We start from the raw sequence: 20,737 nt of genomic DNA on the forward strand, positions 1-20,737 counted from the left end.
AACTGAACTTGTGTCCCTAGGAGTTATATGCTAAGCAATTTAGTAGGGTTTCCCTTTTTTTTTTTCCTTTTCCCAAAAGTTCTATCACCCTGTATAAAAGCTTCCTTGGCTCCCTGGAACTTATGGTAAGTGGTAAGAACAAAAGACACAGACTCAGGAAAACTACCCCCAAGATAAGTATTGTGTGAATTTAGTAGACAGTCTGGTTTGTACAAGAACCTTAGGATCTATGGAATCAAAAGAGATGTGATGAATATTATTGATTCCTAAGCAGATCAATACCATCATGTTTCCTGTGCCTGATGTGGTCTTTTGGCCTTTTCACTTTAATGTTTGCTTTAAATTTATGTAACAAGTGATTACTAGGTGCTGGCTATCCACTGAGTACGTGGGTATACCATGAAATACTTGAAGGCATGCCAAGAACACACAAAAGAACACACATCATAAGACAAGCATGGTGGCTCCCACCAGAATTTTAGAGGCTGAAGATCATAAGTTCGAGGCCAATCTGGATTACATGATGAGACCTTGTCTCAAACAAAGAACCCACCCTCAACATTCTAGAATCGATCATTCTTTATTATTACTTTTATATATTTCATTTTTATTTTTGTGTGCATGCATATATGTGTGTATGTGAGAGACTCAGAAAAAGACAGAGAGACAGAGATGGAGAAACAGACAGAGACAGACAGACAAAGAGAAGGGAGAAGTATCTGTGTGTGCTTGTATATTAAAAGTATAGTGCCTAAGGAAACCAGAAGAGGGTGTAAGATCCTCTGGAGCTGGAGTTACAGGTGGTTCCTGATATGGGGTCCTGGGAACTGAACCTGGGTCCTCTGTAAGAGCAGCAAGCACTCTTTACTACTGAGCCATCTCTCTAGCCCATCAGTACTTATTTTATTTATTTAGACAAGAGGGTTTTAATTTGTTTGGTTGGTTTTTGGCAGTCCTGGGGATTGAACCTAGGGGTTCTTAAATGCTAGGCAAAGTATCAGACCTTTATTTTATTATTCTTTTTGTTTATTGTTTGTTTGTTTGTTTGTTTGTTTGAGACAGGGTTTCTCTGTGTAGCCCTGGCTGTCCTAGAACTCACTCTGTAGACCAGGTTGGCCTCAAACTCAGAAATCTGCCTGCCTCTGCCTCCCAAGTGCTGGGATTAAAGGCATGCGCCGCCACCACCACCACCGCCCAGCTTATTTTGTTATTCTTGAGACAGGATCTTGCTCTGTAGCCCAGGCTAGGCTTAAAACTCACTACATAGCCCAGGCTGGTTCCCAACTCATGGAAATCCTCTTGCCGCAGACTCCTGAGTGTTGGGATTGTAGATGTACGGCACCATGCCTGACAATTTCTACATTTCCGAATATAGACAATACAGTAACCTAAGACTATGCCAGCTTTCCCTCTTCTCTGGTTTTCCCTGTCAGCTGGTCAGTCGTTTGGGACTATGCTGACAACTATCCTCAGCTGTAGCTGTCAATAAAGGCACATAGTCATTTATGGGATTCATTTCCTAGCATACAAATAAGTATTTTCTCTGACCCAAAGACATTTTTAATTTTCTCCTCAGAGTACAGCTTTTATTTTGTATTGCTTTTAGATATCCGAGCTTTAAAAGTCAGGGGAAGTGAAAGTACATTGCATATGTACTAGGGCAACACAAGAATATTCTGCAATAAGCTGGGACATCTTCAAAAACCTAAAGTAGGGGGCCAGATGTGGCAACAACCTCTTTTAATCCCAGCACTCAGGAGGTAGAGGCAGGCAAATCCCTGTGAGTTTGAGGCCAACCTGGCCTACATAGTTTAGGATAATCAGAATTATGTAAAGACCCTATCTCAAAATAAGCAAGCAAGCAAAAAACAAACAAACAAACAAACAAAAACCAAAAAAACAAGTAACAAAACTAAGATAGAAAGTTCTTCCTCTCTCCCTTCAGGAAAACCCAATGCATGGCAGTAAAGTTGTGGGTGGCAGTGGTGCTGAGTGGTCTATACTTGGTTACAGAGCCTGAGTGGAGTGAGTTGTCTGCACAAAGGGACAGACCAGTATGAAATAAAGGGTTAATCGGAATGAGAAGGGAGGCATGACAAAGGGTATAGAACTTGGGGACAAAAAGGCACTTGGGCAAGGGTGCTCACAGCAGTGGCCCTGCTAATGGCACTGGGGCAGGAAGGCTACGTGGAGGTTGTCTGATGCATCCAGAAATAAAGAACACTAAAATGAGTCCCATGGTGCCGAACTTGAGGTGGAAATATTCATGTAAATTTAGTTCTCAGTTTTACAGATGCAGAAATACAGTTGTAAATATGTGTATGACTCTATGACTTATTTCTATACAAATGTGAATTTTCTGGCTGTGTCTACTGAAAGGACCCAGGAGAAGTAACAACCTCACAGCAATGAGTTTTCAAATAACATTCTTCAAGGACCTTGTGATGTTTAATATTTATTGTCAACGTGAGATTTAGAATCACTTAGAATACAAACCTCTAAGTATGTATGAGGGCATTTCCAAAGAGGTTTACTTGAAACCAAAGACCCACCATGAATGTGCATGGTATATGATAATTGGAACTGGGAACAAAATGAAAAATAAAAGAACAAAATGACACAATGTGACAGCTGCCTTGTTTTTCCTGCTGCTGTGCCTTTCATGTCATGATGGACTGCACCACAAGTCATGATCCAAAATAAACCTTTCTTTCCTTAAATCACTTTGTCAGGCATTTTATCATGGTGACTGAAAAAAGTAACTTGTGTAGCCCCTGACTGCTTGGGAAAACAGTTTGTTAAAGGACAGACGTAGAAACCATTCCAGATAAACTCGGGAGTCCCTTGGGAAAAATGTAGGGAAAGAGGTGGTACTCTGGTGTGTACCTATTGTGCCAGTTTCTAAAAGTCTGATGCAGAAGGTTATGTGAGTCCTTGAGTACAAGCCCAGCCTGGGCTGTAACAGAGCACAGCCCTGTCTGAAAAGAAAAAAAAAAGGTTTTTTTTTTTTATTAAAAAAAGGAACTATTCTATAATGACAAGTCTAAAAATGATGCTTAGACAGACAGACAGACAGACATGGAGATATAATACAAAGGGTACAAGTCAGACTGAAGGTGTTGCCACAAGCCATATCTGGGACTGTGTGAGCATCAAAGCTGTAGCTGGGGCTAGAGAGACGGTTCAGGGGTCAAAAGCACTGGCTATTTTTGCTGTGGTGCTGCGTTTGGTTCCTGGCACCTATATCAGGTGGCTTACAACTGCCTATAACTCCAGTCCCAAGGCTCTCTTCTGGCCTCTGTGAGTACTGCACACATGTGGTGTAAACAGAGACAAACAGGCACACAAAAATAAAAATAAAAAAATTTTTTAAAGCTGTGGTTATTTATAACATAGTGAGTAAAATAGAAATCTGTGGATCCTTACTAATGCAAACAAAAGGTTTCATGGGGGTAGGATTTACATAGTCCTAAAGTATCTCCTTACCAAATAATCAATTATAAAAAAATAATAATTCTAAACTTAACAATTCTGGCAAAGGTCAAAGTTGACAGTAGTGGTTCCAAGAGCAGGCTCATGTGCAGCTGTGCTGTGGGATGGAGCAATGAGAGCACAGCATCACTCTGACAATCCTGCTCAAGACACAACAGCCACATACACAAGGCCTGGCACACACCTGGGATCCCAACACTTGGGAGGCTGAGGCAGGAAGCCGAGCTGCTGGGCAGTCTAGGCTACACAGTAAGACTCTCAATAAAGCAAAATGAAATAAAAACTTAAATCTGTTTGTGATGAAACAAACTTCAGATGCACCACAGTCCTAGGGAACTCTTCAAAATAACTGACTTGTAATTTTTAGAGAGGGTCAAGGTCGTTAAAATCAAGGAAAGACTGAGGAATTGTTCCAGACTTAGGGAAACTAAAGGGATATGACAACGAAATGCAAAATACAACTCAGGAATAGATCTTCCTGCTAAAGGGCTTTACTGGCACAACTCAGAAAACTCAAATGGGATCTTAGAAATACATTAATTTCTTCATTTGGTGGTTTTTCAGAAAATGTTGTTTATAGGGAACACATTATTAAAGTATATGGGGACAACAGGGTAAAAAGTTACTCTCATATGACTGGATAAACGATTCTTTGATTATTCTTGCCATGTTTCTCTAAGTTTAAAAGGTTTAATAAAAATAATTTGTTTGTTTATTTGTTTTTGGAGTCTATGTCAACCTGGCTGTCCTGGAATTGGCTCTATAGACTAGGCTGGCCTCGAACTCAGGAATCCATGTGTCTCTGTTCCCAAGTGCTGGGATTAAAGGTGTGCACCACCAGACACAGCAATACCAATGATTTTAGGACAGGAATGAAGGGGAGGGGTTGGCCACCCCCCTCACTACAGATTCAGCACTGCCAGCAGTGTCACTTGCTGTCAAGTTGTACTTAGTAATGCTAATGTCAGGAAAACAAACACTAGACACCTCCTTCAGGTCCATACTCGGCAGCTCTACTAACAATACGTTCTGTCATTGAGACATATGCATATGTTGTCATATGCAGTGCACTGACAATCCATTACTACAGAAGCAACATTTTAAAAACAGGGTCTTGCTAGGTAGCCTTGCCTGGATGAAACTTACTATGAAGAAGACTCAACTTTAAACTTGCAACAACCCAACCTCTACCTCCCCAGTGCTGAGAGGAAGCCGCAGCATTTGTTCTACATGTTGCTACTTGACTGGTGAGTGCCCCTTCAATAAGAGAACAAGTTAGTTTATTATCCTTGAAAAGATTTAACTTATTAGTGAAAAGAGCTCCCAGCACCGGAGTCCAAACACTTAGCTTCAGACTGACTCATCTCTGCCCTGTCTGTGTGCTCTGGGGAGATCACTAGATACCCACCTACAAAGTAAGGATGACTTACACAGCACTTCAGTATCTACAGGAAAATTAGGAGCCAACACTTGAAAATGAAGTCTAATATTAAATGTTACGTAAACTTGAGTAACTGTTCCCAATGCATAAGGAATAGGGACAACATGGATGACTTCAGGTCAGAGAACTAACGAATTAATGAAGAAAACAGAGGAAGAGCTGTGTCAGCAAGGCAGGAAGGTGGAAGAGATACTTCTTCAGTCTACAAAGTCAGAACATCAATCAGGTAGGAGCTGAGCCCTGATGCAGGGTTAGTCAGGACGCTCCCTGGAGGCTGTGTGGGAACCAGAGTGACTTACTGAGTATTGTGCAGCACTGTCTGGACAAAGGCAGGATTTGTCTCCATAGACGCTGTCACCAAAGATGTCAGCAGAGACCAATACCATATTGCAGAGGCATCAGAGACCGAGACTCCAGATTTCTTTACTCTCTGAAAGCCAACAGCCCTCAGACCGTGAATCCTAGTGTCACATCCATCGCTAAGACAACGCTTTATGTTTATTTGGACATCTGTCAAGCACAAGCAACAAGTTCAGCATTGGATTAATGTCTTTAAAGGATCAGCAAACGGTAGGTTCATAACTAAAAGCAAAATGGAAAATTGTTAAGATATATTTTAATGACAGAAATAAATGATATGTACAATGGAACTAGTGTAGAGTTAACTTGTCTCAAAAGCATTGATGGATCTGAGGAAGCATAGGAAACCATGTAAACGTCGGAGTGATGTAGATAAAACTTCTTCAGAACATTATGAATTGTGATAACTAGTTTTATAAATTCTCACAGTGTGGTTTGACATTTCTAGAATTCTTCCTAGCATTTGCAGTTTCTGTGTCTGGCTCACACAGACGGTTTTGAGACTCATTTTCAGCAGCAGATGTCACAGCTGCTCAGGTGGCTGAAGGAGGGAAGACATGTAAAAGGATGCATCTGAGGACAGAGCAGCACAGCCTAAGGCAGGGAGCCTCTATTCTACAAACAAAAAGTACTTCTTGGTATAGGGGTGAGACACAAAGACACCACCACCTTAGACCTTAGAAACTTTGAGCAAAGCAAAAATACTCTCAGCCCAGGAAAGCATTAGAAGAAATGAAACAAGCTATGAAGCATTCTGGCTCCCTAAATGACATAAGGGTAGAAAAGAAAAAAAAAAAATCACACAACTGTTATTTCAAAAATGCTATGTGTGAACAAGTATATAATATAAAAAAACTGAAACAGCCAGGCGGGAGTGGTGCACACTTTTAATCTAAGCATGTTGGGAGGCAGAAGCAGGCAGATCTCTAAATTTGACGATAGCCTGGTCTACAGAGTGAGTTCCAGGACAGCCAGGGCTCTGATAGACAAAGAGACCCTGTCTTAGAAAAATAAAAAAAAATTGAAAACATAAATGACCAAGAATAAAGGTTAGAACTGAGACATTTTTTATAAACCTTAAAAAAAGATATCATCCCTATATGAAATGACAGTATACTAAAAAATACAAAAGAGCCCAGCATGGGATTCACAACTTTAATCTCAGTACTCCAGAGGTAGAGGCAGAAAGATCTGTGTGAAGTTGAAGTTATCCTGGCCTACATAGTGAGTTCCAGGTCAGCTGAGCTACATAGTGAGATCGTGTCTGAAAAAAAACGAAACAAAAAAGTCAAGGCACTAGGGCACATGTCTTTAATCTTAGCACTTGGGATGCAGTGACAGGTGGATCTCTGAGTGCAAGGCCAACCTGGACTACATGGAGCGTTTCAGGAGAGCCACAGTTACATAGTGAGACTTTGTCAAAAAAAAAAAAAAAAAAAAACCCAGTAAAAATACAAAGGAATATGAACAAAATATAATCTTTGGGAAATGCTATGCATATTATATGCAAATATATATAATTCTATCTTTTTATTAAAAGTACTTTTTATGTCTAAATATGTATAAATACACACAGAAAAATTCACAAACACAAGAGGTGGTCTAGAAAGAACCACACCAAAGCATCTGTGACTTGACAATCTCTGTGTAGTAAGATTTTGAATATTTTTCTTTTTTCCGTATTTGAATTACAAAAAGACTTTATTGCTTTTCTATAGTTTTTAGAATTACTTAGTAGATAAAATAATAATGATTTTCCCCCCTCTGGGTGTCATAGAAGCAAATTAAATCTCAAAATTTCAGAGGCCTTCTTGAGGCTTAAAACAAAATGACTATCGCTCCTCCTCTCACAACCCACAACTGTTGGACTCACAGAGCTGACTGATGTTGGCATTTTCTAGCAGCGTCACGTAGCCAGTGACATTGCTGGGGATGTGCACATCTCGAACTTCCTGCAGGTCACTGGCACTCCTTCCCACAGCCACTGTTACCTGCTGTGGCATGTAGCTCTGGTCAGTGGCAGCCACTGCAATGGACAGATGCCTAAGCACAACATCTGGCTTCATCTTCAAACTGGAAAACAGCACAGAAATCACCAGTATTTCCATGGGCCAAGCACTGGTGGGGTCACAAACCTATCTCATTTACATCTCCAACCCTGTGCAAAGTATTCTTCCCTATGTCTGCAGGTTGGCGGTATTTAACATTACACTTGGTGTATGTAAATATGGATTTCTAAATGACTATTCTGAGATGCTAGCTATGTGTTTCAAAGGCTGTATGGCCTCCCTAAAGCTCTACATAGCCACTCAGTTAGAATAATCTTATATTTTCTTTCAAGTTATTAGTATTGGCAACAATGGACAATATGAACATTCTAATAAAATCCTTCTACTGGCCAAGAAGCAATTCTAAACTACAACCAGAAAGCTGAGTATGCCCTCATTTATAGGTTAGCTAAGAGGAAACAAGGCAATAATTTCTATTTACACCTCCCAGAAGAGCTATCTCCAGACCAGTCTACATTTTAAAAGAATAAAGCATGTACTACTCACCGTATCCAGTGTGAGCGGGCACTACCATCTGACTGCCAGTAGGATGATGTTTCTCCGTTTGTCATCCTGTATATGTCTGCAGGGTTGGAGGATGTTTCTATATAAGCATAGCACTTTGTTACTGACTTGAGCTTATCCATCTCTGGGCTTCTGGCTAGATCTCCAGGGCTTTCTGCAAGGAAACACCAGAGCTTAGTTATTTCATAAAGAGAAAAAGAAAATGGTCATTTAGAATACCTAACAGAAATATGCTTAACCCTTTAAAACCAAAACTTAACATTCCTTAAAAATCTCTTTCCAGCTGAGTGGTGATGATACACACCTTTCAGAGACAGGTGAATCTCTGAGTTTGAAGTCAGCCTAGTATATAGAGCAAGTTCCAGGACAACCACAGAGAAACCTTGCTTCAAAAACACCCAACAACAATAATCTCTTTCCAAAGAACCCATTGGCCAATGATTGTCCCATCTTTTCACTGATTACACTCTGATACCACTAACTGGTATCTTTATAAACCCACACTAAGAGAAGAATATTTTGCACTTACATTTCTTTACTTATGCTTTTATTTTTAATCATATTTGTTAATATGCTTGCTCGCTTACTTATTTATTTGAATTTGTGTGTGGGTGAGCACATGCCATAGTGCACAGGTGCAGAAACCAGAGGACAAACTCCAAGAGTTGCTTTTCTCCTACTATGTGTGTTCTGGAGATGAAACTTGGGATTTCAATCTTGGTCATAAGTGCCTTCAGCTGCCAAGCTATCTTGCTGGCTCAAATGAGTATTTTTAAGCCACTTACATTTCTGAGTATTTTCTGGTCCTCCCTTCCCCCATTTTCTTCTGAGTTAATTTTAATAGTCTTTCTTCAAAAAATCAAGTCATATACTGTTTATACATTCACAATGTAAATATATGCACTTATAACAACTAATATTTACTTGGGTGTTTACTGCCATAGGACAAAGAGTTAAGTAATTGACCATGAATAATTACAAAAAAAAAAAAAAAAAAAAAACCTCAGCCAAATACATCATTAATATGATAGAAAACATATTTTGCTCCTGGAATGCCTATTTTGACTGCTTGTGTTTTTGCTGGGAGAGTCTGATACGCTTTTCTTTAATGAGTGAAGGTCGGTCTCCACGTGCATCACAGCACACATGTGGAGGTCAGAAAACACAGTTCAAGAGTCAGTTCTTGCTTTCCGCCTTTCTGAGAGGCAGGGTTTCTCCTGCTTCTGCTACCACACTAGATACTCAGGCTGGCTAGCTTCCAACTGATTCTCCTGTTGGTGCTTCCCATGCATGCTAGGATTACAGGTGTCCACCACTATAGCTTACTTTTTATACAAATTCTGGGGGACCAAACTCAAGTCATCAGACATGCCCAGGCAAGAAGGCAGGTTGAACATTCTTAGGCTACAAGCCAGTCATGTATTTTCAGACATACAGGCAACAAAGAACTGGCTCACCCTTTACTAAACACTAGAAGAGATGATAGGAGAGTATTTTCAGGAAACTCCCATACACATACCCTTTTCTTTTTGTACCAGCTGATCCAGAGACTCCTTTAGAACTGACGATCTCATGGTGCACATGTTATTGCAGTGGTCTAACATTGGGTAGGGAATCACCATGCTGGAGATCCGATTGCGATGCAGGAAGCGCAGTATCATTGATGAGTGAATGCCAAGGCCCTCCTTTGACTCTGAAAATATGTCGATGAAACCTACAGACATAAAATCCATTTGTGGTGTTTTGGTGAAGCTACCACAATAGTTCCCACACCCTGTCCCTGCTGCCTCATCTGCACTGCACTAAATAAGAAGCAGTCATTAACTTTACTGGAATTCTGAGCCTCATAAAGAAATGAACCTGTGGCAATCTCAATTTAAGAATTTCAGGGACTAGAAAGATAGCTTAGCGGTCAGGAAAAAATATTTTTAAAGGATATATTTATTTTTATCTTGTATGTATGATTGTTTTGCCTGCATTGTACTTCTGAACTATTGCCTGAGTCTTAGAGTGATTCTGCAGGTAGGGTATATGCACTGCATGCAAGCCTGGTGCCCACACAGGCCGGAAGAAGGTGTTGATCCCTTGGAAATTACACCAAAGCCCTAACAACAAAACATTGTTGCCACTGCATAGTTTCTGGTAGAATTTTATGTGGTGTAAGGTACTTGCCATATACTGTCTCATGTGGCCCTCACAATATGATGAGGTGTAGCATGTTGTCCAGGGGTGGCAAAGGTCCAGGCAGCCTTGCTTTACAACAGGGTGGAAATGAAGCTTGGGTGACTCACAAGATAGCAAGAAGGCAGGGTGGGGAACACTCCTCCACTCCCTCCTTGTGTTCCTCCTGCCATTCTAGGTCCTTCTCCCCAGAGTGTGACTCATCTGAAGCCTGATCCTCCATCCTCTCTTCAGTCTCAGCACCTCTTGTTCAGATGTCCCACTTAGATGCTCTAAGTGACTACCCGTATGTCTCCTGACTCCCATGTACAATTATCCCATGGAATCTTATGAAGACATGACACAGACCACACCTGCCACTGTTTAGACTCCTTTTCTGGTTCCTTAGAACATAAATTAATGAGTCTCAAGTTTAGGTTACTATAGCCCAGGAACACCAGGTAAAGTAAGCAAGGATAAACATGGCAGTTTTTCTGGAAGCAGAGACATACGTGTAGTTTTTTTTCACCCCACTTTTAAAATGAATCATAATGTAAGACAAGAAAGTCACATATTGTATCATTTGACAATTTTTTACAAGTTCAAGTGACCCATGTAAACAGCCTCTGATTAAGATGCCAGCAGTCCCTAAAGAGCTTGTCTTTAATACCAGAACAAACAGATTCACTAGAAGAGTTAGGGGAAGGATTGAAGGCCCTGAAGGGGATAGGAACCACACAAGAACATCAACAGTGTCAACTAACCTGGACCCCTAGGAGTTCTCAGAGACTGAGCTACCAACCAAAGAACATACTTGGACTGGACCAAGGCCTTTAACAAATACACAGCAGGGGGCAGCCTTGTCTGGCCTCAGTGGGAGAGGATGTGGGTAATTCTTCAGAGTCTTGATGCGCCAGGGTGGGGGATAACAAGGGAGGCCCCACCCGCTCAGAGGCAAGGGGGATAGGGAAGGGACTCTGTGAGAGGGGAGCTGGGGGGCGGGGAGGCAGTATTTGGGGTGTAAATAAATTTAATGTAAATAAATGTATGTAAATGTAAATAAAATTACCAAACTGCTCAAAAAAAAAAAAAAAAACCAAAACAAAAAACCCTCTGCATCAACTTTTTTAATAAAGCAAGATACTAAGATGAAGTTCTTAAAGTAGCCTATTTTGATTATATGCCCTACTTAAACCCCAGAGAGAGATGATTCCTACAAGTTCAAAATCTAGACAACCCCTCCCCATTCCCACAGGGAGATGAGGCTTTACATCCATGAGACTGCAGAAACTGCAATGAATTTGCTCAGAACCCACACAAACAGCAGACTGTTGTATGTGTGGACGTGAGTTACACACACACTCATGAACACACATATACTTTACACACATACAATGCTGAAATAGAAAATGTTTCAGGCCGGGCAGTGGTGGCACATGCCTTTAATCCCAGCACTTGGGAGGCAGAGGCAGGCAGATTTCTGAGTTCCAGGCCAGCCTGGTCTACAGAGTGAGTTCCAGGACAGCGAGGGCTATACAGAGAAACCCTGTCTCGAAAAACCAGAAAAAAAAAATGTTTTCAGTTTTAGGAAGGTTCTGTAAAGGAATGGATTTCAGTGAGATACAAGAACAAGTCTCAGTGTGGGAGAACATTTGAGAGGGGACTAGGAAACTATGCAAGGCCATACAGAGATAACCTCAGCTTACAAAGGCTTGAGACTGTGACAATTCTATGTGTGATACTACTACTACATATTTTTTAATTGAAAGCTTTGAGTCATGAGTATACTATGTGAGCACTTCAGGATCCGGACACTGAATCAGTCTCCATCATCCTTTCCCTTCATCAGGTAGACAGTGCAACAGACATTATCCACTGGTGGACTCCCTTCTTGAACCTACCTGTAAAATCTCTCTAAGATTCAGGTGATGGTTCAGAGGTACAATGCTTGCCTAGCATTTGTGAGGTCCTGGTTTGATCCCCAGTACACTCATGTGCATACACACAATCTGAGAAATCCAAACAATGCTACCCACATATTTGCAAAGGTGGGAGTGACTATAAATGCTAAGATATGCTAGCTAAACGAAATTCAAAATTCAGCTTAACTGCCATGAGACTAGGAAAAATAATATAGGCTACCTCTAAAGACAACAAAACATTCATTCTCCATAAAGATGCAGATATTTTCCTTCCCTGGCTCAATAAATCACTTGGCAATAGGTCAGAAGCATCAACAGCCATTAGACTCATACCATCTGCCAAGTCTATCCCGTCTTTACCCCTGCCCTAGAGACACTAAGTACTGTCACTTGCTGTGCAGAGCAGGCAAAATTCTTAGGTCAGATGATGTGCAATTGCAATGCTATTTCCCTTTCAAATTGAATTGGAATCTCACTTGAAAAAAAATGAAGGGAAGATTTATTCTAATGCTGTCTTTACGTAAGTCTGAGTCACCAAAGAAATCATCTAAAAACACAGACCAGGCTGGGTATATAGTCATGTTGTACAGTGCTTGCCTAACATGTATAAGGCCATAAGTTCTAGCCTCAGAACACACAAGGGGGAGGGGGGGCAGAGAGAGATCCATCAAGAACATGATCACAAAGAAAACAAAACAAACAAGCAAAAAAAAATTTAAAGGCAGTATTTTTAAGTGTACAACAGGTAGAAACACCATTGCTTAATTTTTAGCAATTTTTACTTTATAAAAATTTCTAAAGTTTCAAAGTAAAAGATTTAGAAAAATAATAATAAAATGTTTGCCACATGCCAAAAATAAAATGTGAGGACACAGCAAAAATAAGAAAAGGCCACTACTCTAAAGGAGCTTACAGTATTGGAATGAATTAATTAATTACAAAGATATTATGCTGGCAAAGAAAAAAAGAAAAAAAAAAAAAAAAAAAAAAACAGAAAAAAGAAAGAAGAGCACTGCAGATGGAGGGCCCGGGGTGGAAGATGCTCTGAGGACATGCAGTGCTGGCCAGGCATGCAGATGGAGGGCCGGGGTGGAAGATGCTCTGAGGACATGCAGTGCTGGCCAGGCATGCAGATGGAGGGCCGGGGTGGAAGATGCTCTGAGGACATGCAGTGCTGGCCAGGCATGCTTCTGAAGGGAGTAAGCAAGCACACCTACTGGAAGGCGGTCTCTTGACCAAGGGGCAGAAAACCAGAAAACTGCCCAGCCATCGCTGTTAAGGAATGAAAGTGATGATTTCACTGATTTCCTTCAGATCATGTATGTGTAATGAATGCTTTGGGGGAATTCACAGTGCCACAGCTGGCTCAGTCTACAGCACAACAAAGTTTATTTTTGTTCTAAGATTTGTGCAGTAGGAGTGCCATAACCAACGAGGATTATCCTAGATGCCATTACTACTAACTAAAAACACTTTGGTTCTAAGAGAACGTCTTGAGCCTTCAGAATTCATGTGAGCACCTACCTGGAACAAGAGAGCAGGCTTGCAGTTGTCTGATGACATGGCTCAGCTCCCCCTGAAGATTGGCTCCACTGGAGTTCTTGAGGGCCTCCAACATATTCTCAGCATCAACTGTTCCATCTCCTTCAGCATCAAACTGGGCAAAGGCCTACAAGGTATGAAGCATATATATGGATACATATGTATTTTATCCAAAGAACAAATAGATTCAAAATATTAGATCTTTGTGTTTTATGAGACATCTATATGCACAATCTTATAACCTTATTTCTCCTCCAAAGTAGTAATTCTTCCTCATCTCCAAATAATTTCAGAAGAAAGCATCCATTGTAAAATTTTTCAATTGTTGTAGTTTGAAAAGAAAATGTCCCCTATAGTCCCTTGTGTTTGAACACTTGGTCCATGGCTGGTGGTTCTGTTTTGGAAGGTTATGGAAACTTTAGGAAGTAGATCCTGGCTGGTGAATGTGGCTTGATGCATATGGGCCTTGAGCCTTTGCAGACTGACCTCACTTTCTGTCAATTTTCTACTTCCGGATTGTAGATTTAACATGACCTTGTGTGTTCACTGACAGGTGTTCTGGGTCAAGATGAACTACAGTCTTTCTCAGACTGAGTCAAAACAAACTCTTCCTCCCTTAAGTCTTTTCTTAAATTTGGTCACAGCAACAAGAAATGTAAAGTATAGAAAATGTCAAACACAAAGTGAAAATCTGAAAGAACGGAGTACAAAAGTCTGGGCCTTTTCAACAACCCAAACACAAAGTGTTACTTTGGTCTACTGCTTCAGTATTTTTAACCACTGTGGACCTCACCCTTGCCCACACCAGGCTATTTAGGAATCCTGGTTCATGGGATTTAGTTTGAATGCTAGTCATCCCTAATAGCTATGTGTACATGAGTTGTTTGATCTGAAATATAAGCAAGTTCCCACATTCACTGGCTGCTGCCTGGACAAGGTACACAGGAATAAAGTCCTATACAATTAAAGTAACTAGCAGAACAATGTTCATTTTCTAATATATACACCTCTATTTTCCTGTCACGTTCTACAAGACCATCCTCACAGAACTGTGCTTTCTCCCAGTCTCAGTCCCTGTGCCCTGGTTTCAGTCCTGTTGCTGATGCATGCACTCACACATCTCCTCACTACTAGAATCGTCCAACCTTTCCAAGTAAGTATTGCTTCCTCAAAATGCTGGCCCCCTTTCCTTACTCCTCTGCTCCATGATCAGAAAAATAACCCACCAAGGTTCCATGATGGACACAATGCCCATTTCCATTCCATCACAGGTGTCTGGACAATACAGTATTCTAAAGAACAGATACAGATTCCCACACTTGTAACCAGAAACTTTAGGCATGAATGCAGGATGAGACAGAGAATTTAGAAATAATGTGCCAAAAAAAAAAAAAAAATCATGACATTGTTTTTGCTCTATTCAATCTGACAAGATTATCCAAAAAATGAATAGGATCAAAGATTACACTAATCAAAGTACAATGTACAAGAGGAAAGATATTCCCCATACCCTGTGGAGAACAGGATTTTGTATGGTATGCATGTTGGGAGAACTGTCTCGAGATGACACTTGGGACCTTGCTCATACCAGGCAATTGTTTTACCACTGCACACATCTGCAGACCATTGGGAGTGTCTTAGTTGAGGTTACTGTTGCTGTGATGAAACACTATGACCAAAACCTAGTTGGGGAGGAAAGGGTTTATTTGGCTTACACTTCCACATCATACTCCATCACTGAAGGAAGCCAGGACAGGAACTCTAACAGGGCTGGAACCTGAAGGCAGAAGTTGATGCAGAGGCCATGGAGGGTGCTGATTACTAGATAGCTCTGAGCCATTACATGGTTTGCTCAGGCTGCTTTCTTATAGAACCTAGGACCACCAGCTCAGGAACTGCCCCACCTACAATGGGCTGGACCCTCCCACATCAATCACTAATTAAGAAAATGCCCGAATGGTTTGCATACAGCCCAATCTTACAAAGGTCTTTTTTCTCAATTGAGTATTAAGTTGACATAAAACTAGCCAGCACACTTGACCCCTTGTCAACCTGACACAGACACATCCTGTTAAGCCACAGCCTTTCCTTTCTTGTTCATCCCTAAGATCCCACATTGATATTAATATCACAATATTAAAAATTCTACAAACTTAAAAAGTCCCATAGCCCCAAATTCAAACAGTTTTAAAAGTTTAGCCTCTTAAAAATAACAGAAAATCTCTGTTTAAAACCTAAAGTCTCTCAAAAGCAGAGGATGGAGGCCTGGCTTGTGAAATTCCAGGGGGACTGTTAAGAGTCACTCAAAGCCTCTATCAGACCATTGCAGATTTTGAGTTAAGAATTTCTGGACCAAGCAGTGGTGGCTCAGGCCTTTAATCCCAGAACTCCGGAGGTGGAGGCAGAAGCATGTTAGTTGGGGCTGTGATTAACAAGATGCCAGAGCCACTAAAGTGAAACCTTTGCTTTGCTGGAGTAATAGATGCTGGTCAGCCAGAGCTGAGAAATTAGCAGTGATTAAGAGCCCAATATCATTTAGGTGAAATCTTTTGAGAAGTGTTTCCTCAGGGTTAGTATACAGAAACTGTGTTCTAGAGGTGGTCAAGTTGTACCTTGTGCTGGCAGCTGAATTTGGTAGTGTAGGAGTCATCCAGGTGGTACTGGTTTTTGGTGGCATGAAGAATGAAGAGGTAATGGAGAGCAAATGAGGCTTGGTTGGCACTGTGTGGCAGGGCTAGGTACCTGAAGAAGGCCTAGGAGAGGCTATTGGTGAAAGTGCAGCCCAGTTGTAGCAAAAGACTCCAACCATAGGATGACCATTGAGAACAACAGCAGGTATGGAATAAAGCTGGCCTGAGTCTAGGGGACAATTGTGTGCTGCAGAGGGCAGAGCCAGAGCCCTACACTGCAGAACTCTTTGGCATTGGTAGCAACAGGTACTGATAAAGTGAAAATCGCATTTAGAAAGCAGTTAGAAATTACCCAATGGACATTCATCTTAAAGAATTGTTGACTTTTTTGTTTTTGTTGGTTTGCTTCTAAGTTGACAGAGTGATAGTAGTATTAAGAGTGGTTTTTTTTTCCTTCGCAGTTTTGAGTCCTTATATTTTAGAACTGTACAAGGGGCTGGAGAGATTAACTCAGTGGTTAATAACACCAGTTGTTCTTGCAGAGGACCTGGGTTCTGTTCCCAGCACTCACATGGTGGTGGCTCACAACTATCTTTAACTCTGGTTCTAGAGGATCTGATGCCCTCTTCTGGCCTCCTTAGGCACTGCATGTATATGGTGTGCATACAGACATGTAGGCAAAACATCCATATACACAAAATAACAAATAAATACATCTTTTTAAAAAGACAATGACATAGATAAAATGTCAAGCTTTAAGTTTTAGAAGCTATGCTTTGTGCTTCCCATAATTTCAGTTAACTCAGTCATTCTGGACTTCTGACAGGGTTGAAGACTTATAGTCTCATAGCCAATCCCGGCTATTTACTTTGAGAGAAAAGATTTGAGAGGATGGTTTTCAGCTGACATTCATTTTAAAGCCAAGAAAAAAGCCAGGTTCAGAACTAAGTCTTTTAGTTAGGAGAGATGACAGAGTCTCGGTTAGTCAACAAAATGATGGACTGGGTATTAGGTCTATCTTGTATCTTACTGACACAAATTGGTATAGTTATGCTCTAATTGTATTTTAAGAGAAAAGTTTTTATTTTAACAGGAAGGGTGATATGTAGGAGGAGCTAAAATGGGAGGAGTAAAGAGAGGAAGAGGAGGAGTAAGGAGAGAAGGAGGAGAAGGAGAGGAGGAGCTAGGTGACAAGAATGGGGTGGGGGGAACATGGAGGCAGATGTTTGCGTGTCTCTGCCAGTCAAAGATAGTTGATATATCTAGGTTGGGTATTGGGTTATACTTCTGATTGTATGGGCATCTTATTATTGAGCATTACCAAACTTATAAAGCCTTTGATTAACATTTTAAAAAACTGTATAAAAGCAAAAAGGAGAAGGGGGGATGGGATAGGGGTTTTCTAGGGAGGGAAAATGGGGAAAGGGGATGGCATCTGAAATGTAAATAAAATAGCCAATAAAAACTTTTTTTAAAAAAAGTCAAGCTTTACTTTTAAATAATTTGGACAAGAGAAAATTGGTGGTGTTAAGAACAAATTTACCTCAAGTTGGTAATTGTTGAAACTGGCGAAGGTACATGGGAATCAGTCCACTACGGTCTCCATTTTCCTATGTTTGTAAGTTCCCATTTTTAAAAAGGCATTCTTCCATTTTGGCAGAGGCTTAACCCTCCAGAGAGATGTGAAGTATAGACTGAAAAATGGCAGGCAGCTAGAAGTGAGAACGCCACACTGCAAGTGGGAGGCTGCTGTCTCCTTGCTAACTGGGTAAGGACAACCTTCTCCAGAGCTCCCACAATGCTAACAGCCAGTTTCCTATCCTTCCAGAAAGACAGAAGAGTCTTCCCTGGGGAAGCTGACAAGCCTTAGAGAACAGGTGACACAGAATCACTCAATAAAAGTGTCTGGTCAACCTATCTTTATAGTCAGGCTCACAGGCCATAGCCAGACGCACAGAGCAGTCAAGCTGTAAACCACCCCACCCCAGCACATCCCCTCACAGAGTCTTACTCAGACTGACCTTGAATCAACTCTGTAGCACAGGCAGACCTTTTACCTGTGATCCTGCTTCAAGCTCCTGAAAAGCAGCCCAGCTCTAGTCCCTTATTCTTTTATTGTTGTTTTTGTTTTGAGACAGTGTCTCACATTACGACTAGCCTGAAAACTTGCTATGTAGCTCAAGCTAGTCTCAAAATCATAGTGTCTTCCCTCTGTATCCTAAATATTGGGTCTAGTCCCTTATTCTCTGGTGAGTGGATGGCATAGAACCACTAGACAGCCAAGAAAAATCTACTATAAAACACAGAAAAGAAAGATTATATAGGGAGAAGAAAACTTCAAAAGAGTGATTACTTCTTCACAGAGATGCTTAAAGGTATTTCAACCTTAGCTTTACTAAGGTGTATATCTCATTTCCCACAAAATTCAACCCACTAAAATAAACAGTTCAGTGGGTGTCAATATAATCAGAGTTGTGAAACCACCACCCAGTAACTGACAAAAGAAAATACTGCAACTTTCAACCTATAACAGGTAACTATTGCTAAAAGCAGGAGATTACAATCCTGCACTCCGAAGGCTAAAGCAGGAGGCTCTGGAGTTCAAGCTCAGCCCCTGAGTTGCATATTGAGTTTCAGCACATGTAATCTCAATCCTTGGGATACTGAGGCAGGATAACTGCTATGGGTTTGAGGCCAGGCTGGGGCTAAACATCAAGTACCAGGCCACTCAGCGATATACTATACAGCAAGACCCTGTCTCAAAAAAAACTAAGAAAAGAGACCCTCATTAGAAAGGTTGAAAGGCAAAGTTTACTACAGGGACCAGAAAGTAGAGCAAAAAGAGAAATGATAGAAACTAGGAGTGAAAAAGGAAACCAAGCAGACTGACTTAGAAGGTCAACTTCCAAACAACTGAATTCCAGAGAGATGCAATGGACACAGAATGCAGCAGGGGAAATCACAACTGTGTATAAATTTGGATATTCAAAGGTAGAATGACCCACATAATGACCAGTAGAACAATGTAAGGAAAATTTCTAACAGCAACCAGGTACCGTGGCACAAAGTGAAATCCCATCACTCGAGAGGCAGAGTATTCCAAGTTTAACTAGCCTGTACTATATAAAGTAAGACTGTTTCCAAAAAGAGAAGAAATTCCCTAATAGTGAGGGAATCAGAAGTTCTTATTTCTAGGAGGAAGAAACAGTTTCCTGGTAAAAGATCAAGAATCAGAACGTGAACAATCAGTGGAAGGCAGTGGGAAAGGTACCTCTGGCATCTTTTGGAGGGGTCTTTCTAACCCAGAAGTCAACACTCAGCCACAATACTCTGAGAGTAGAATAAATACATTCTTATACATACACAGCTCAAAAAAGAAAAAGTAAAATATTCTCCCAACTAATAGACAAAAAGCCAAAGTACCTACTTCAAGCATGGAATGGATGAGTAACTTCTGAGTTTTTAAGAAAATATATTATGTGTATGTATGGTGTGTTCAGATGTGCATGTGCCAAGTCCCACGTGGAGGTGAGAAGCCAGTTTAAGGAGTTGGTTTTCTCTTACCACAGGTCTCTGGCTCAGACCAAGTTGTCAGGCTTCAGCAGCAGCAAGCACGTCTACCCACCAACCTTCTTTCCAGCACTCCAAACCCCTGACCCCAAAACCATTTTTTCTTTTTTCAAGGCAGAGTCACACTATGTAGCCCTGGCTCGCCTGGAACTCTCTGTATAGAGCAGGCTGGCTTCATAGTCAGAGACTCATAGCTGAATGCTGGGATTAAAGGCCTACACAACTATAGCCAGTTTTGCAGACCCCTTTTAAAAAGCAATGTAATATTTCCTCTCCTTTGGGTAATATTTTATACACAAACTGGAGACAACAACCATTAATGAGATTGAACAATTGGATAAATTTGAATATAGATTAGGTGTGAGTGATTAAACAGACATGGAAAGCTGAAGATTATTAACCAAAAAAAAAAAATTAAGTAGGTTGAAGAGATGGCTCAAGAGATACTTGCTACCAATTCTGATGAGCTGAGTTCAGTCTCTGGGTCCCATAGCGTAGAAGGAAGGAACCAATTCTCATAAGATGTCTTCTCATCTTCACATGAACACCCTGGTACACATGTACCTCCCACATGTACACATAAAAAATGAAATAAAAATGTAATTTAAATAAAGTAGATTACAAAAAATATTGCTTGAAGAAAAGTTATCTGTGTACCTTCCATATTAGTAAACAAATATGGATGTGTTTAAAAATCAGAAAAATTCACATGTTAATAGTAGTAATAGATTTTATAGTTTCCTAATTTCACTTATCTGAATTTCCAGTCTTGTATAATCTACATACAGTGCCTATGCAAAAATAAAGGAGAACATTTAAAACCTGGGAAACTTTGAGGGTTGGAGATATAACTCATTTTGCCAGTAATTGTCTTGCTTGCTTGAGGCCCTGCATTCCATTGGTAGCACACAAAGACTCAAAGCATATTCCAAATATAAAAAGTGAACATGGGAGGGAGGAGGGAGGTGGCACAGAACCCTGAGCCAAGGTGAGAGAGATTACAACAGGACTATATAATAGCTACTTTCTAACTTCATTTTTTCCTTT

The 20,737-nt window shown here is 40.7% G+C and overlaps 1 protein-coding gene across 2 annotated transcripts in view; it reads right to left on the reverse strand.

The window, feature by feature from the left end:
- Zzef1 (zinc finger ZZ-type and EF-hand domain containing 1) overlaps positions 1 to 20,737 on the reverse strand; it is a 118,772-nt gene that overhangs the window by 85,884 nt on the left and 12,151 nt on the right. For both annotated transcript variants that reach the window (XM_034506285.2, XM_034506286.2), the window contains exons 2-6: positions 13,473 to 13,617; positions 9,386 to 9,580; positions 7,849 to 8,020; positions 7,167 to 7,366; positions 5,233 to 5,443 (exon numbers count right to left, since the gene is read on the reverse strand). In XM_034506285.2, the coding sequence (XP_034362176.1) occupies positions 5,233 to 5,443; positions 7,167 to 7,366; positions 7,849 to 8,020; positions 9,386 to 9,580; positions 13,473 to 13,617 (923 nt within the window). The remainder of the gene's footprint in view (positions 1 to 5,232; positions 5,444 to 7,166; positions 7,367 to 7,848; positions 8,021 to 9,385; positions 9,581 to 13,472; positions 13,618 to 20,737) is intronic.

This window comes from Arvicanthis niloticus, chromosome 6 (genome assembly GCF_011762505.2).
Source record: "Arvicanthis niloticus isolate mArvNil1 chromosome 6, mArvNil1.pat.X, whole genome shotgun sequence".
Lineage (NCBI taxonomy): Eukaryota > Metazoa > Chordata > Mammalia > Rodentia > Muridae > Arvicanthis > Arvicanthis niloticus.